Below are 19,926 nucleotides of genomic sequence, written 5' to 3'. Positions count from 1 at the left end.
CGCTCGTTCTTGTTTACTATCTCTTATTGTTGCCTCGAAAACCAAGGCTTCTATTATTTCTTCGATGAAATTTGCCTAACAATAAGAGTAATTTATCTGGCCACCTTTTTTATTTCAGATGCACGTGTTTGCACCAAAATCACCCTCACGAAGCAAAACAATAACAAACTGTTGATGGGGGTAGAAAATGCCACGTGTTAGACCACAATGCCAACAGCCAGTAGTAATGGGGCAAAAACAAACAGACATCGAATACAAAAAATGTAAACAAAACACTCGTAAGAGAGAGAGAGAGAGAGAGAATACGCACGAGAGAAAATGAGAATCAGATTAACGATGTGTCGCCTCAAACACTCAAAAGGCGCCAATAGCCGAAGTCAAAAAGCTTTCCTTACTTATGCAGAGACGAGGGCAATTAAAAGTGAAGAAGGCTAAGCTGCAAAGAGAAGCGAGGAGATACGAGTACAAACTTGAGTGAAAATAAGCGATATGTTGTAGTCGTTCGTGCGGAAGAAAAACTGAAGAAAATTTTGGCAAATGCCAAATGACGAAGCCTTTAGTATTGAATGAAACGTGTGCGTGTACGGTTGATTTTTCGTTTATTTGCTTCGACTTATGGTCAATTTCAAGTGAACGGACAAAGCGACAGTCCGCAGACTGATCGTTAAGTTTATCTATTAAAGCAAAACAAAAAACGTTTTTCTTTTTTTTGTTTTTGGAATGGAATCCAAATTCGTTGAAATAACTTTGTATGACTACCAATTTTGCTTTGAAAACTTGTGAATTCATTTTAAATTCTGTGGAATAAAATTGCTTTGCTGGATTATGATCGGACAAGAGAGGATTTTAAGAAAAGTGTAGCCTTTGAAAAAATAGTGATATCACCCTCATCACACCACATCAATGCTTTGCATACCAATTGACCATTTGCCTCTAAAATTCCATTGTCATCTTCGTGTATTTTAAGTGGTGAAAGCCCATCAGTTAGGCTAAAATTTGCACCATGACAATAGTGATAGTGCCGCATGAATTTGTCCCAGCTAAATGATTACATGCTACATACCACTACCAATGTATGAATGAATGCCTGGTTGTATGAATGAACAGAACTGGACTGAACGAATTCTGGCAAATGGAAGTTTTTTTTTTTAAATTTTTGTGAATATATGCGAAATATCTTAATGCAGTGATTGTTGGCTGCATTAAAAGAAGCCCAACAGAACAGAATAAACAGATGCCACAAGGCTGCATCATCCTCTGATATTCATTGTTATGTGGCTCAAATTTATTACCACAACAGGCCACAGACTCTGGTAGCCTTTCATGGGCATATTTTCCAAAAGTGCAATTGATTGGAAAATCGCTTAATTTGATGGCACACAAAAATTACAAAGAATGCGCGCACAATTGAATGAACGAAAGCTCTGATAAAGCGAATCAAATCAATTCAGCCAAAAAAGGGGAGAGGAAATCCCATTTTGCCAAGTCCCACTCTTGCAAAATTATAAGGCAATATAATTACATTACTTTTATTTTATCAATTGTGATCGTATTGATGATGAGCAGTTCACAGTGGTGTTAAAAATAGTCTTTTTCCTTACCAACACAAGAAGCTTCCCAGATCAGTTAAATAAATGAAAACTTTTTTAATGTCTATTGACACTAAACTCATGCCATGTTGAATGATATCTCCGGCGATTCCTCAAGCAATTTCAATTTTCATTTATCATCATCTTTGTCACAAAACAAATTGAAATCTTTGCTAAATTCAAAATCGAATGACAGTGCGAATGATTCTCAGCCTTTAACATCAGTGCGTGAGTGTGGTGATGATAAGTGTTTAGATTCCAAAAGTCTGTTAATCTCCGTTTCAACCAATGGTGCTGATAATCTAAGCTGGAAATTTTTCGAACACGTTGATACGCTCGATCATCAGTTGAGGAATGATGAGGTGAGTTTTTGTGGAAATATTTTTATTTTATTAAATTGCGAAAATTCCAAGTTCAAGCAACTTCTTGAATGCGAAAAATTTCAAATTGATAATAAACTTAAAATTAAGGATTAAAGAAGCAGTATCTGTATATAGATCGCGCTCTATTCGTTTAAGAAGAACATAAGACAAGTATTATGAGCTGTTAAAAGTGACAGCTCATAGGACATGTTTTTTCTGATAAAAGAAGCTTAAATTCCATTGGGCCGAACCTTTTTATATCCACCACTGTAGGATAGGGGGTATATTCATTTAGTCATTCCGTTTGCAACACATCGAAATATCCATTTCCGACCTTACAAAGTATATATATTTCGGATCGTCGTAAAATTCTAAAACGATTTAACGATGTCCGTGTGTCTGTCCGTCCGTCTGTTGTAATCACTCTACAGGCTTAAAAAAATTGAGATATTGAGCTGAAAGTTGGCACAGATACGTCTTTTTGATGCACGCTGGTTAAGTTCTTGCACGGCCCAAATCGGACCATATTTGGATATAGCTACTATATAGACTGATTTTCCGATAAAGGGTCTAATGCCCATAAAAACTTTATTTTTCATCCGATTTTAGTGAAATTTGAAACAATGAGTAGTTTAAGGCTTTCCGACATCTGACCCAAATGTGGTTGGGATCGTCCTATATTTAGATATACAGGGTGGCTGATGAAAGCCGCTACCAAAAAAAAATGTAATAACTTTTTTTCTATTTAATAATAATAATTTAATAATTAATTTAATTAATTAATTAATTAATTTAATTAATAATAATTTAATAATTAATTTAATAATTTAATTTAACATGAATAAAAGAAAAATGTATTCCATACACCGAAAAAAAAATGTAGCAATATTCATCATTGTAGCAATATTCATCAGCCACCCTGTAGTTGCCATATAGACCGATCTGCCGATGAAGGGTCTAAGCCCATAAAAGCTTTATTTATTGCCCAATTTCATTGAAACTAGACACAGTGGGTTTTTTTAAGCCTCCCGACATCTGACCTAAGTATGGTTCAGATCAAACTATATTTAGATATAGCTGCCATATAGACCGATCTCCCGGCTATGGGTCTGAAGCCCATAAAAGCTTTATTTTTTATCCGATTTCGCTGAAATTTGAAACAGTGAATAGTTTTTGGCCTCTTAACATTGGACCCAAATATGGTTCAGGTGGAACTATATTTAGATATACCTGCCCTATAGACCGATCTCCCGATTAAGGGTCTAAAGCCCATAAAAGATTTATTTTTTATCCGATTTCGCTGAAATTTGGAATAGTGCGCAGTTTTAAGTCTCCCGACATCTGACCTAAGTATGGTTCAGATCGGACTATATTTAGATATAGCTGCCATATAAAACGATCTGCCGATGAAGGGTCTGAAGCCCATAAAAACTTTATTTATTGCCCAATTTCGTTGAAGCTAGACACAGTGGGTTATTTTAAGCCTCCCGACATCTGTCCTAAGTATGGTTCAGATCGGACTATATTTAGATATAGCTGCCATATGGACCGATCTTCCCATAAAGGGTCTGAAGCCCATTAAAGCTTTATTTTTTATCTGATTTGTTGAAATTTGAAGTAGTGAGTAGTTTCAGAACTCTCAACATCCGACCCAAATGTGGTACAGATCGGACCATATTTAGATATAGCTGTCATATAGACTGATCTTCAGATAAAGGGTCTGAAGCCCATAAAAGTTTTATTTTTTAACCGATTTCGCTGAAATTTGAAACAGTGGGTAGTTTTACGACTAACAAAATAGGACTCAAATATGGTTCAGATCGGACTATATTCAGATATAGCTGCGACATTGACCGATCTGCTGATAAAGGGTCTGAAGCCCATAAAAGCTCTATTTATTACCCGATTTCGTTGAAATTTGAAACAGTGGGTAGTTTTAGGTCTCCCGCGGTCCGTCCCGAATATGGATTGTATCGGACTATATTTAGATATAGCTTCCATACAGAGCGATCTGCCGATGAAGGGTCTGAAGCCCGTAAAAGCTTTATATTTTATCCGATTTCGCTGAAATTTGAAATACTAAATTTAACAGTGACCACTAGACCACTTAGACCACTCAATGTCCGTATCGAATTTGGGCGCATAAATTATCCAATATTCACCAGATTGTGGCGAAAGATGGCTTACATATACACCCGATGTGGTGGGTATCCAAAGTTCGGCCCGGACTTAATGCCTGTTTACATGTTAGGCAATCAAAGAATAATGAATTAGAACTGTTATACTATTGGAGCTATATCAAGTTGTAGACCGATTCGGACCATAAATGAACTGAATATTGGAGGCCATAGTGAAAGTTATTGTGTATAATTTCAACCAATTCGAGTAAGAATTGCGCCCTTTAGAGGCTCAAGAAGCAAAATTTGATTATATGGGGGCTGTATGAAGCTAAAGATCGATTCAGACCATATTGCACATGTATGTTGGAGGTAATAGAGGAAGCCGTTGTACAGAATTTCAGCTACATTGGACAATAACTGCGCTATCTAGAGACTCAAGAAGTCAAGATCCCAATTCAGTTTATATGGCAGCTATATCAGGCCATGTACCGATTTGCGCCATACTTGGCACAGTTATTGAAAGACATAACAAAACAAATCGGATGGGAATTGCTCCCTCCAGATGCTCAAGAAGTCATGTTCCAAGATCGGTTTATATGGCAGTTATACCAGGTTATGAACCGATTTGAATCATATCTAGCACAGTTGTTGATAATGGTACCAAAACACCATGTGGAAATTTCAGTCGAATCGCCTTATAGAGGCTCAAGAAGTCAAGACCTACGATCGGTTTATATGCCAGCTATATCAAACCATGAACCGATTTGGCCCATTTACAATCCCAACCGACCTACACTAATAAAAAGCATTCGTGCAAAATTTCAACCGGCTAGCTTTACTCCTTCGAAAGTTATCGTGCTTTTGACAGGCAGACGGACGGACGGACATTGCTAGTTCGACTTAAAATGTCATGACGATCAAGAATATATGGGGTCTTAGACGAATATTTCGAGGAGTAACAAACAGAATGATGAAATTAGTACACCCCTACATCCTATGGCGGAGGGTATAAAAAGAAGTTATAAATGTTGTTAAAAAAGTTTACAAACATGTTTAGTGTTGCTTGTGTATTGTTTGTTTTGCCTTTTGTGTTTTGTTATACCCACTACCGTAGGATGGGGGTATACTTATCTAGACATTCCGTTTGTAACACCTCGAAATATTCCTCTTCGACCCCATAAGTATATATACTCTTGATCGTCTCGGTGTTCTGAATTGATCTAACCATTTCCTTCCGTCTGTCGATATCACGATATAGGTCGAACGCGTTAAGCTAGCCGGTTGAATTTTTACAGATACTTAGCATCGATATAAGTCATTGGGGATTGCAAATGGGCCCTATCGGTTCAGATTTAGATGTAGCTCCCATATAAACCGATCTCCCGATTTGACTTCTTGAGCCCCTGGAAGCCGCAATTTTTGTCCGATTTGAGGATAGTGTTTTATTATTACTTTCAACAACTGTGCCAAGTTCGGTCCAAATCAGTCTATAACCTGATATAGTTTTCCAGATTAGACTTCTTGAGCTCACAAAAGCCGAAACTTATATCCGATTTGGGTGAAATTTTGCATATGGTGTTTTGCTATCTCTTCCAACAACTGTGCTAAGAACGCCCAATATCAGTCTCTAACCAGATAAAGCTCCCATGTAAATCGGTCTCTCTATCATCCTTGCTCGGTTCCTAGAAGTTTGACAGAAGTTTGGAATATTGAATAAAATTATGCCGTACAACAAAATTTATTTTGTATACATTTTTAGCAGAATCCATAGTGGTGGGTTCCCAAGATTCGGCACGGCCGAACTTAGCACGCTTTTATTTCTTATACTAACCACCGAAGGATGGAGGTATAATCATTTTGTCATTCCGTTTGCTACACATCGAAATATCCATTTCCGACCCTATAAAGTGCATATATTCGTGATCAGTGTAAAAATCTAGCCATGTCGGCCCGTACGTCTGTCTGTCCGCCTGTCTGTTGAAATCACGCTACAGTCTTTAAAAATAGATATATTGAGCTGAAATTTTGCACAGATTCTTTTTTATACCCTCCACCATGGGGTATACTAATTTCGTCATTCTGTTTGTAACACCTCGAAATATGCGTCTGAGACCACATAATGATATAATCGTCATATCATTTTAAGTCGGTGTAGCCATGTCCGTCCGTCCGTCTGTCTGTCGAAAGCATGCTAACTTTCGAAGGAGTAAAACTAGCCGCTTGAAATTTTGGACGAATACTTTTTATTAGTGTAGGTCAGTTGGGATTGTAAATCGGTTCATGGTTTGATATAGCTGCCATATAAACCGATCGTGGGTCTTGACTTCTTGAGCCTCTAGAAAGCGCAATTCTTGTCTGATTTGATTGAAATTTTGCACGTGGTGTTTTGGAATCATTTCCAACAACTGCGCTAATTATGGTTCAAATTGGTACATGTTTTGATATACCTGCCATATAAACCGATATTGAGTCTTGACTTCTTGAGCCTCTGGAGGGCACAATTCTTGTCCTATTTGACTGAAATTTTGCACGTAGAATTTTGGTATCACTTCCAATAATTGTGTTAAGGATGATTTAAATTGGTTCATAATCTGGTATAGCTGCCATATAAACCGATCTGGGATATTGACTTTTTGAGCCAATAGAGAGCGCAATTCTCATCCGCCTTGGCTGAAATTTTGCTTGAGGTTATGACTTCAAATAACTATGCTAAGAGTGGCGCAAATCGGTACATAACCCGATATAGCTGCCATATAAACCGATCTGGGATCTTGACTTCTTGAGCCTCTGCAGGGCGCAATTCTCATCCGATTTGGCAGAAATTTTGTTCTACCGCTTCCCTCATGACCTTCAACATACTTGTCTAATATGGTCTGAATCGATCAATAGCTTGATACAGCTACCATATAAACCTATCTCCTGATTTTGCTTTTTGAGCCCCTACATGGCTCAATTAATATCCGAATGAACTGAAATATTACACGATGACTTATACAATGTTCAGCATCCATTTACCGCCCGAATCGGACTTAAACTTGATATAGCTCCAATTGCATAACAGTTATTATTCAATATTATTTGTTTGCCTAAAAAGAGATCTTGGCCCCATGAAAGGCGCATTTATAATCCGATTTCACTGAAATTTAACACAGTGACTTTTGTTAGGCTTTTCGAAATCGTCGTATATGGTTCAGATCGTTTTATTCTTAAATATAAGACTATTTAAAAGGCCAATATTCTGTTAAACACAATTGAACAATGACTTGTACTTATTAGTATTTGGTCCAAATCGGAACATATTTCGATATAGCTGCTATGGGGCATAAGGTATGACTTTGTCACCAGATTTTGCGAAAGGCGGTTTACATATATACCCGGGGTGGTGGGTATCCAAAGTTCGGCCCGGCCGAACTTAACGCGTTTTTACTTGTTTTGATAATACAATAGTTTCAGGGCGAGTAAGGATATCGGCCTATATGATTTGGTTTTATTTGGATTCTTCACTGGTTTCTGCAACATAATTAGCTCCGCAACTATCCAGCAGTTGGGAACATGTTTGAATGTCAAAACGGAGTTCACAATTTTCTGTAATATTGCAATGCCTTGGTATGGAAGTTGGTTAAGAACGTCGGCTGTTATTAAATAGATATAACCGCCTTACAGGAAGTGCGATGGACTGGGAATGGCGTCACTACAACACCAAACGGTGACGAACTATACTATAGCTGCCATAACACGAGGCATGAATTTGGCTGCGGGTTTGTGGTTAGTCGAAGACTGAAACACCTTGTCTCCAGCTTTACTCCGGTTGATGAGGCTGGGGTTTTTTTTACAGTCAAGATATATTGTTGCATGCCACATTTCATTAAAAGATATAATTTCAAACTCTACTGCTGTATTAATATCGGGAATGTTGAATTGTCAGTCGTTTGTGCTAGCCATTAACTTACTTTGAGAATAAGATAGTATTTGTCTTAAGTATGCAGCGAAAGTATTTGTCTTTTTTGTATTGCTTTTTGCCCATTGGCCGTTTTCTTGTAGGATAGGCGCTTTTTGAAGAATAGTTTTGTTGTTATGTTTGGTTGCTTTCCAAAGTGAGTGGTTTGTTTCACCATCGTATGTAAAATTAGAAAAGAAACGGCGAAGATTCTACTGGTCAAACTTTTTGATTTTTTCTACAATTTCCATCATTGACTTACTAGCTCCCTTATATGATTCGGGTATGTAGGATTGGTCGGTGGTAGTTTTAGTGGAAGCGTGCTATTCATCAACATCCTCTGTGGTCACTATTGATGTGTATGTTATTGATTACATGGTTAAAGTTATCCCAATCAGTTCCCTTGTGGGTTAATCTTGCTTGGGGATAAAGCAAGGCAGGCTGATTTTTATATTTTAAGTAAATAGGGTAGTGATCAGAACTAAGTCCATATCCATAGTCCATATCTGCGTTAAGATATCCACTTTCCGTCCTTATGCAACAATCGTTGGCCAAAATGAGATTCTTCCATATTGGTCTGGTGGACAGATAAATAAATTGTGTCGTGTTATACCTGGTTGCAGGCGGGGCACACATCCTGGGGTGACTCAATCGATCGTATCATTCTTAGGCAGAAATATTTTAGTGAGTAGTATAAAGTTTTGCTTCTACTTCGTCGTTATGAATGCTGTGGTGGTCTGCCTGATTTACTTTTTTTTAAAAGCCTACTTTTACGGAGCTAAAACTTGAAGCGGCGGTCGCTTTTCGTGGTGGTTGGGGCGGCTGCTGGACATAGTGCTGCCCAAAAGCGTCTTTTGGACTTATTCCTAATTCTCCGGAGTAAATGTTGCCAAATGGGACAACAAGTTTTTTTTTTTAATATTTGATGGTCTGAAGTGCAATGTTACAAAAATGCCCACAAACATTCCAATAAGGAATTGGCAGAAGACTTCTTGCATATCAATGAGTGCGGCCCAATTCTACTTTTTACAATTTTTCCAAGTTCCATGGTCCTCCCTTTTATTTCGATTCAGAATACCTACCTTTTTCCTTGCGAGATATTTCTATTTTTCAAAGTTTGTTTAGAATAAAAGAAAAGGGAGTAGGGAAGAACTCTCAGGAAATTATTATTCAGAATAAGAAATAAACTCCCAGGGGTGTTATTCAGATGTTATTCAGAATAGGGCTGATATTGCAGTGTATGTAGAAAGATGTCGAGGGGCCTAACAGAACTCATTGTATACGAATAATAAATGTGAATTTCATGGGTCTGAGACCCTAAATCGGCGACTCGGTCTGTATGGGGGCTATATCAAGATGTAATCCGATAGCCCCCATTTTCGAACAAACAAGTAAAAAGGCAACAAGCCAACAAATTTCAGCTCAATATGAGATATTGTATTGGACAATATTTAGATATAGTTTTCATACAGAGCGATATGCCGAAAAAGGGTCTGAAGCCCATAAGAGCTTTATTTTTTATCCGATTTCGCTGAAATTATTAGACCACTCAATGTCCGTGCCGAATTTGGGTGCAAGTTATCCAATTTTCATCAGATTGTGCGATAGGGGGGTTTTCCATATGTACCCGAGGTAGTGGGTATCCAAAGTTCGGCCCGGCCGAACTTGTTGCCTTTTTACTTGTTTGTTCCAAGATGGGCTCTATCGGATTATATCTTGATATACCCCCATACAGACCGATCAGCCGATTTAGGGTCTCAGTCCCATAAAAGCCACATTTATTATTCGTATACAATGAGTTCCGTTGGGCCTACTCACCGTTTCAAATTTCAGAAGGCTCTAGAGTGATAACAACAACCGGACGGACAGACACACGGACATAGTAAAATCGTCTTAGAATTTTACGACGATCCGACATATATATACTTTGTAGGGTCGGAAATTGATATTTCGATGTGTTGCAAACGGAATGACTAAATGAATATACCCCCTATACTACGGTGGTGGGTATAATAAAGCTTTTATGGGCTTCAGACCCTCTATCGGGAGATCGTTCTATGTGGCAGCTATATCTAAATATAGTCCGATCTGAACCATATTAAGGTCAGATGTCGGGAGGCTTAAAATAACTCACTACTTTCATTTTCAGCGAAATCGAGTAATAAATAAAGTTTTTATGGGCTTCAGGCCCTTTATCGGGAGATTGGTCTATATGACAGCTATATCTAAATATGGACCTATCTAATCCATATTTAGGTCAGATATTGGAAGGCTTAAAATAACCCACCGTTGCAAATTTCTGCGAGATCGGATAATAAATAAGGCTTTTTTGGTCTTCAGACCCTTTGTCGGGAGATCGGTCTATATGGTACCTATATCTAAATTTAGTCCGATATAACCATATTTAGTTCAGTCGTCGGGAATCTTTAAACTACTCACTGTTTCAAATTTCAACAAAATCGGACGAAAAATAAAGTTTTTATGGGCATAAGACCCTTTATCAGAAAATCGGTTTATATAGCAGCTATATCCAAATATGGTCCGATTTGGTCCGTTCACGAACTTAACCAGCGTGCATCAAAAAGACGTATCCTTGCCAAATTTCAGGTCAATATCTCAATTTTTTAAGGCTCTAGAGTGATTACAAAAGACGGACGGACAGACGGAAAGACGGACAGACCCACGGGCATCGTTAAATCGTCTTAGAATTTTACTACGATTCGAAATATATATACTTTGCAGGGTCGGAAATTGATATTTCGATCTATTGCAAACGAAATGACTAAATGAATATACACCCTGGTGGGTATAAAAATTTGCTCAAAATGCCGAAATAAAAATTTTAAAATCCTTTTTTGTGTGAGGTTTTTTATCGAATCACCTCAAACATAAGATTTTATGGGAAATTTGCTGTAGCTGCTCCTATATAGGCTCTATCTGATTCCTAGATTATCGAAAAGTCCTTAAAGGCAATAGGAGGCCACCGTAGCGCAGAGGTTATCATATCCGCCTATGACGCTGAACGCCTGGGTTCGAATCCTGATAAGGATATCAGAATATTGCCTTATGCTGGCAACATTTGTGAGGTACTATGGCATGTAAAGCTTCTCTCCAAAGAGGTGTCACACTGCGGCACGCCGTTCGGATTCGGCTATAAAAGAAGGCCCCTTATCATTGAGCTTAAACTTGAATCGGATATATGAGAAGTTTGCCCCTGTTCCTTAGTGGAATGTTCATGGGCAAAAATTTGAAAAATTTTAAAGGCAATTCGAAGTTGAAAGCTTTTGTATCTTCTCCCTTCGTCTATGTTCATTTTCCACTATTTCCTGTGTGTCGGAGCCCATTCATTTTCATTTTTATATAGTCGGCACTACATAATCGTACCTTAGTTCTTTGTCAATACTGTAATGGCTTTGCCAAAGACCAATTCCATTGTACAAGTTTCAATTCTCAACCAAAAAAAAAAAAAAAAATTCCCATATTACCACTCCGAAAGTTAAAATTCCCGGTATAAAATTAATCCAATTGTTCTTGAGCAAAATGTCGAAAGCATTCAACTTTAAGGCCAAAATCACTGTTCAAATTTCCGCCTGTTGACTTTATTGTTCTACGCTTCAGAAATTAAATTAAGCAACAACAAATAAGTGAATTAAATTTCATTCCGATATGCATGTTGGTGGATATTAGAGTGTCCAAGTGCAAGTAAAAAGCAAAAGTGTGATGTTGTAAAGGCATTTGTTATGCCTCATAGATAGCGATTCATGGAATGCTCATTTATTCTCACCAAATGGACTATTATTTTATTTTTTATTATTATTTATTAATAGATTGGACTATAGTTCTCCACATATCTGCGATAAATCTATAGAATGTGGAGTATAGTTTTAAGTTTGAAATATTGATTCTGAAGTTCTACTTCTCTTCTGTAAAGGCAAATCAGCAAAAGCACGCAAACTGCAAAACCTATTCTCTTGTATACGGCAATTATCGAATACCACAGCAAGTTTATTAAGTTACGCGTTAAACCACTTAAACCTAATGTAACCTAACCTACGTGTTATATCTTAGAACTCAAAGCCGCATTTATAATGAATTAAAAGCTTCGCGCGCAATAATAGTCCATATAAAACCCATTTCGTTACTTTAAATGAATAATTTATAAGTTCTTTGAATAGAAAGCATTGAATATGATCTCTAGCTAGATGTTCGAAAAATCACGAATTAATATTTTACCAGCATTTTGTTTAATTTTCCTCCTTTTCGAAATCTCAGACCTTTATTTACATTTTATAAAGTTTTTTCAACTCTGATCTTACTTTACATCAATTGGCTATGACAGAATATTTGTTCCACTAGCCGAACGTAGGCTGGCGTTCCAAGCCCCCCGATCTTCTGCGCTCATTTTAAAATCTCTGACACCAAGTTTCAAGTTGTCTCCCACAACTTAATCTTTCCATCGGGCTTTTGGTCTTCCCGTTTTGGGTGTACCACCGTGTTTGCCTTCAACAGACTTCTTTGCTGGAGCTTCTTCATCCATTCTGACAACATGACCTAGCCAACGCAGCCGTTGTATTTTGATGCGTTTAACTATGCTATCGTCGTTATACAGCTTATGGTTCATACGTCGCCTATATTCTCCATTAACGCAAACTGGTCCATACTGGTCAAATACTCCAAGAACTACCTCATCTGCTTTCACAAGTACCCATGTTTCAGAACCATATAACAGCACGGGTAGTATCAGTGTCCCGTGTAGTGTAATCTTCGTCTGTCGAGAGGTGGCTTTGTTGTATCCTCCACCATAGGATGAGGGTATACTAATTTCGTCATTCTGTTTGTTACTTCTCGAAATGTTGGTCTGAGACCCTAAAAGGTATATATATTCTTGATCGTCATGATATTTTACGTCGATCAAGCCATGTCCGTCCGTCTCTCCGTCCGTTCGTCCGTATGTCTGTCGAAAGCACACTAACTTTCGATGGAGTAAAGCTAGACGCTTGAAATTTTGCTCAAATACTTCTTATTAATGTAGGTTGGTTGGGATTGTAAATGGGCCATATCGGTCTATGTTTTGATACAGCTGCCATATTAACCGATCTTGGGTCTTGACTTCTTGAGCCTCTAGATGGCCCAATTCTCATCCGATTGGAATGAAATTTTGCACGACGTGTTTAGCTATAACTTCCAAAATTTGTGCTTAGTTAGGTTCAAATTGGTCAATAACCTAATATACAGCGCACAGTGGGCCAAATGGCAAAAAAATTGGAAATAAGTCTACAACTTTTTATCTGTTGATTTTAGCCATACAAAATGTTCTAGACATTTGTAGAGGAGGACATAGGCTTTCAGAAAAGTGCTGTTGTTGGTCCATATCTTTAATACAGGGTGAGCTACAGGGTGTGAAAGTTGACCACTTTTGACTTCTCCAAGCTTCTGGGGGCCATAACTTTTGATCTACTCAACCGATTTACATGATTTAGGACTCTAGAGAAAGAGCTTGACAAGATCTAAAAAACTTATGCATAAAGTACCATGCCATCGTGTACTGTTAAGGAGTTATGAATTGTTTAATTTTAAAATATGAAAATTTGGCCTTGGTTTTTTTCAGTGTTTTTTAAATAACTCCGTCAATTTTAAAGCTATAAACTTCATACTTCACACAAATTATGCCAGCATATGTGTGCATAAAATACAAAAGGAATCACGTGAATATCTTTGGCGGTTTAAAAATGGCATCGTTTTCAATATGAAAAATATTTTTTTTGTCAAAAAATTGCAAAATTTTTCAAAAAAGATACTCCCATTTCCTTTAAGTTTTCGCAAACTTTGGCCATCAAAGCATTATCATTTCTTTCCATTTTCACAAAGTCGAGGTATTAAGAAAAGTTTTAAGTGCTAATTTGGCTAATTTCGATATCAAACAACACCGTTATCTTAAGACCAAAATGGCCAATTTTTTTACTAAACTTCAAAAGTTTCTCACTGGAAAAAAAGTTCCACGGGGATTTTTTTCGCTTTTTTTGAACTTAAATGAAAGCTTAAAATGTTCCCAACATTTTAAGGTATGTCTCGCCATATCCTAGCCATAAATGAGATCGTAGCGATCAAAATACTGAAAAAAGTCAATTTTCAAGTAGTGCTATATTCATTGCTAAAAAACAAGTATTACGTCACATTTTATTGCAAAGATGTTAAATAAACTTTTATTTGGTAACACTTCTTCTACAAAACACAAAAAGAATCATGGAAATATCTCTATTCTATTCCATTTTATGGAACCGGCAATAAAAAAGTCAATTTTTCAAAAAAGTCGAATTTCCCAAATTTTGTTTTTGTTGTCCTAATTGCACATGACACACTATAGCCATATTTACGCAACATACCTTATCGTAAAGGAAATTTTCATACCTTTCCAACGATGTATAAAACATTTCTCAACTCGGATTCTATCTACTCTAAAATTCATTTACACTTCATTAAACTCTATATAAAAATGTCTATTTGTGAAATGGAACCTTATATGGGGCCTACACTAAAACATTGATAGATTTGCCCAGGGTTTACAATACAAATGTGTTAGAATAAAAAAAGGTCTCCTGCCAAAGTTTAAAAAAATTGGAATAAAAATATGTGTTTTAGAGCGAAAACACTTCGCATCGGCGTGCGTTTATATGTATATTAGCTACTCCCAAAATAAAAAAGCATTTTAGTTTTGTATTATTTGATTTTATTCTCTACCAAATAATCTAAGGTATCAAAATTTAAAAGCTCTTTAATTTGAATGGCATCGGGATCGTCCTTATCTATATCGTCACATATTTTTGGTAGCCATTTAGTTCTGATGCTGTATAGTACCGGATCAGACGATAACAATAAATATTGAAGTAAATCATAATTTTGGTTAAATTTGGTGCTCTTTCGGGTATTGAAAAGCCGGAACTGTTTAACATCTCTATTACTATTACTACTATCTATTACTATTACTACTATCTATTATTATTATCCAGATGATCCATCACAACCCCATTTGCTGATCAAAACCACTTCGGAATTATTACATGTGTTCAACTGTTCTTCAGTAAAATTAGAAATAATTCTAACAGCTGTATTTTCAACAAGATCAGCAAGTTTCACTCTTGCTTTTAATTCGTCCACGTATATATTTGATGGCACCATTTTCGTCCTGGTGTTGTACAATTTATGTTTTGAGGGTAAACAACCCCATCCTTTTTCACGAAGAGCCTTCCTCATTGTTGAGTATTTGTTTCTTGAGAGGCCTAGGTTCAAAATCAGGGCCAGTGCATCTTCCTCCGTGAATTCTGTAGTCGATTTTGGAGTTGGAATACTTTCTACCATTCTCTTTACCCTTTTCGGAGATGCTAATGGTAAAACATCGACAATTCGTCCAACATTTTTTGGTTGTGTTTTTAACAATGCTGTTTTGAACGTATCTTTTATTAAATTTGGCGGATGTGCCGCCAATAGTTCCTCTTGTTTTTTCTTTTTGGTTTTCTCCGTAACTTCGTCGTATGCTTTGCTAGGCCGGCCGGGAATCAGCGGTTTAATTTCAATAAGTAGATCCGATTTCAGCCACTTCTCATACATTTTGAAAAACTTGATTTTTGCGAATGAACATTCTGGCAACCTTCTCTCAAATGATTTGTAGAATTTTTCAAGTTTGTCTAAAGCGTCTTTATTTAGCCTTATTCCATATATGTGGTCCAAAGTGTAAACAAGTTCCTTAAATGACTCCGTGTATGATTTGGAATCATTTTTGATGTCCCATACAATTTTCGAAAGAGTGGAATACTTCAGTATGACTTCCATAACTTATAAATGTCCTTTACGCCTCTACAAAATATAATGAAGAAAATTTGGATTTTGTTCAAATATTTATGCAATATATTCACAATTAATGACCCATTTCAGGTATCAGACGCAATCGTAAAAAGGGGTCCAAAGTGCCTCTTTTTACTTACTCTTCTATAATTATTTACCTGGACTCGAATTTGGTTAAAAAAAATGACAATGAATTTTTTATGGGTAGGTTTTTTCACATTCATTGATACGGTGGATTTCCTGGGAATTCGACATAGCGAAACAGGTAACATTTGTCTGCATCAAATCTTAACACAAATATATATATATATGCAGGTATATTTCTAGGTTACTTTTTATTCAAAAATCATCAGCTTACATTAAAAATAGATGTAGGTACTATACAAACGCACGCCGATGCGAAGTGTTTTCGCTCTAAAACACATATTTTTATTCCAATTTTTTTAAACTTTGGCAGGAGACCTTTTTTTATTCTAACACATTTGTATTGTAAACCCTGGGCAAATCTATCAATGTTTTAGTGTAGGCCCCATATAAGGTTCCATTTCACAAATAGACATTTTTATATAGAGTTTAATGAAGTGTAAATGAATTTTAGAGTAGATAGAATCCGAGTTGAGAAATGTTTTATACATCGTTGGAAAGGTATGAAAATTTCCTTTACGATAAGGTATGTTGCGTAAATATGGCTATAGTGTGTCATGTGCAATTAGGACAACAAAAACAAAATTTGGGAAATTCGACTTTTTTGAAAAATTGACTTTTTTATTGCCGGTTCCATAAAATGGAATAGAATAGAGATATTTCCATGATTCTTTTTGTGTTTTGTAGAAGAAGTGTTACCAAATAAAAGTTTATTTAACATCTTTGCAATAAAATGTGACGTAATACTTGTTTTTTAGCAATGAATATAGCACTACTTGAAAATTGACTTTTTTCAGTATTTTGATCGCTACGATCTCATTTATGGCTAGGATATGGCGAGACATACCTTAAAATGTTGGGAACATTTTAAGCTTTCATTTAAGTTCAAAAAAAGCGAAAAAATCCCCGTGGAACTTTTTTTCCAGTGAGAAACTTTTGAAGTTTAGTAAAAAAATTGGCCATTTTGGTCTTAAGATAACGGTGTTGTTTGATATCGAAATTAGCCAAATTAGCACTTAAAACTTTTCTTAATACCTCGACTTTGTGAAAATGGAAAGAAATGATAATGCTTTGATGGCCAAAGTTTGCGAAAACTTAAAGGAAATGGGAGTATCTTTTTTGAAAAATTTTGCAATTTTTTGACAAAAAAAATATTTTTCATATTGAAAACGATGCCATTTTTAAACCGCCAAAGATATTCACGTGATTCCTTTTGTATTTTATGCACACATATGCTGGCATAATTTGTGTGAAGTATGAAGTTTATAGCTTTAAAATTGACGGAGTTATTTAAAAAACACTGAAAAAAACCAAGGCCAAATTTTCATATTTTAAAATTAAACAATTCATAACTCCTTAACAGTACACGATGGCATGGTACTTTATGCATAAGTTTTTTAGATCTTGTCAAGCTCTTTCTCTAGAGTCCTAAATCATGTAAATCGGTTGAGTAGATCAAAAGTTATGGCCCCCAGAAGCTTGGAGAAGTCAAAAGTGGTCAACTTTCACACCCTGTAGCTCACCCTGTATTAAAGATATGGACCAACAACAGCACTTTTCTGAAAGCCTATGTCCTCCTCTACAAATGTCTAGAACATTTTGTATGGCTAAAATCAACAGATAAAAAGTTGTAGACTTATTTCCAATTTTTTTGCCATTTGGCCCACTGTGCAGCGGTCAAAAAAAGTATTCATCATTAGCAAAATTGATAATAAATTCACTTATTTTGGGTAATTGAAGAAAATTTAAAGTAAACAAATAATGCAGTTTTATGCAATAGTTTATTTTTCGTAATATGTTTTAAAATAAATTCAAAAAATAAATTTAATTAGCGCAAAAAATGCAATTTTATATAATAACACCAAAAACAGAACAAAAAAAGTATTCATCATTGATGTGCTATCATCAAAGTCAAATTCAAATATTATTTGGGAATCCCCCTTTTCTGTTTTATTTAGTAAAGGAGGCTTTGCCCTTGACAGCAAATATTTAATTTCATTGAAAATATAGTTTTTGTCAAAATGGGTCGTAAGCAAAACGAGGTTTCTGATGAGGTAAAAGTTTTGATAATAAAACACCACAGGAATGGTTTAACTCAAAAAACTATCAGTGAAATATTAAATAGACCACGATCTACTATACGATCCATCATCAGAAAGTGGACAGAAACGAAAACTGTTGACAATAAACCAAGATCTGGTCGACCAAAAGCACTTTCAGTTGGAGATGTGCGTTGGCTAGTGCGGCAAGTTGAGAAAACTCCGAAGACAAATGCGACCATTCTTCGTAAAAACACTATGGAATATTTAGGGAAGGAAGTTACTACACAAACAATTCGAAATACACTCAAAAGGCATAGTTACAGAGGAAGAACTGCACGTAAGAAGCCCTTTATAAATAAAATAAACCGAGTGAAAAGGCTAAACTTCGCAAAAATGTATGTAAAACAGCCCGAATCATTTTGGAAAACAGTCATTTTTGCAGACGAGAGCAAGTTTAATCTTTTTGGGTGCGATGGAAAGGTCATAGTGTACAGAAAACCAAATACAGAGCTTGAAGAACGAAACACAGTTGCTACTGTAAAACATGGTGGAGGTGGTTTAATGGTTTGGGGGTGTATGGCGGCTTCAGGAGCGGGAAATCCTGAAATTATTAATGGAGTAATGGATCATAAGTATTACATTGACATTTTAAAGAGGAATTTAAAAGATAGTGCTGTAAAACTTGGGCTTGGTAATAACTTTCAATATTATCAAGATAATGACCCCAAACATTCTGCTTTAAATACCAAGATGTGGATGCTGTATAACTGCCCCAAAGTCATTAAAACTCCTCCTCAAAGTCCCGACTTGAACCCAATTGAACATCTTTGGGAACATCTCGAACGCAAATTGAGAACGCGCAATTTTTCGAGCAAGAGTCAAATGCAACAGGTGATAATGGAGGAATGGACTAATATAGACCAAAATATAACCGCTAAATTAGTCCAATCGATGTCAAACCGTTTAAAAGAAGTTATAAGGCGCGGTGGTCGAATAACAAAGTATTAATTTTTTTAAATTATGTTATTTATTTTTTTGTTTTTTTGCAATGATGAATACTTTTTTTGTTTAATTTTTTGTGTTCAGCTGTAAAATGGCCCTTTTTGTTCCAATAAATACTATTTTTTTCTTTAAAAACAATGAAATTGTGTATATATATATCACACAAGCACTACTGCATCATTAGTTTAATATGTTTTTATTCCAATTGTCTTTTGTAGACTTATTAAAAAAAAAACATTGAATGATGAATACTTTTTTTGACCGCTGTAGCTACCATATTAACCGATCGTGGGTCTTGACTTCTTATCCCTCTAGAGGGCGCACTTCTTATCCGATTGGAATGAAATTTTGCACGACGTGTTTTGATATAACTTCCAACAACTGCACTAAATAAGGTTGAAATCGGTCAATAACCTAATATAGCTCCCATATAAACCGATCTTGAATCTTGACTTCTTGAGCCAGTTATTATCTGATTTGAATGAATTTTCGCATGATGTATTTTTCTATGATATCCAATAACTGTGCTAAAAAGGGTTCAAATTGGGCTATAACCTAATATAGCTACCATATAAACCGATCTTGTGTCTTGACTTCTTTAGCCTCTAGAGGGCGCAATTATTATCCGATTTGAATGAAATTTTGCATGAAGTATTTTGTTATGATATTCAATAACTGTGCCAAGTGTGGCTCAAATCGGTCTATAACCTAATATAGCTACCATATAAACCGATCTTGGGTCTTGACTTCTTGAGCCTCTAGAGGGCGCAATTATTATCCGATTTGAATGAAATTTTGCACGTAGAGTTTCGTTATCATATCCAACAACTGTGCCAAGTATGATTCAAATCGTTCCATAATCTGATACAGCTGCCATATAAACCGATCTTG

General features: G+C 36.1%; 1 protein-coding gene across 1 annotated transcript in view; it reads left to right on the top strand.

Moving 5' to 3' along the window:
* Window positions 1-248: 248 nt before the first annotated feature.
* The window catches only part of LOC106083517 (putative uncharacterized protein DDB_G0285119), a 118,281-nt gene continuing 98,603 nt past the window's right edge, over window positions 249-19,926 (top strand). Inside the window, exon 1 of the mRNA XM_059367196.1 lies at window positions 249-1,951. Coding sequence (XP_059223179.1) covers window positions 1,676-1,951 — 276 coding nt within the window. The 5' untranslated portion in view covers window positions 249-1,675. The remainder of the gene's footprint in view (window positions 1,952-19,926) is intronic.

Source organism: Stomoxys calcitrans, chromosome 4 (assembly GCF_963082655.1).
Source record: "Stomoxys calcitrans chromosome 4, idStoCalc2.1, whole genome shotgun sequence".
Classification (NCBI taxonomy): domain Eukaryota; kingdom Metazoa; phylum Arthropoda; class Insecta; order Diptera; family Muscidae; genus Stomoxys; species Stomoxys calcitrans.
This window is presented reverse-complemented; position numbering and strand designations above follow the sequence as displayed.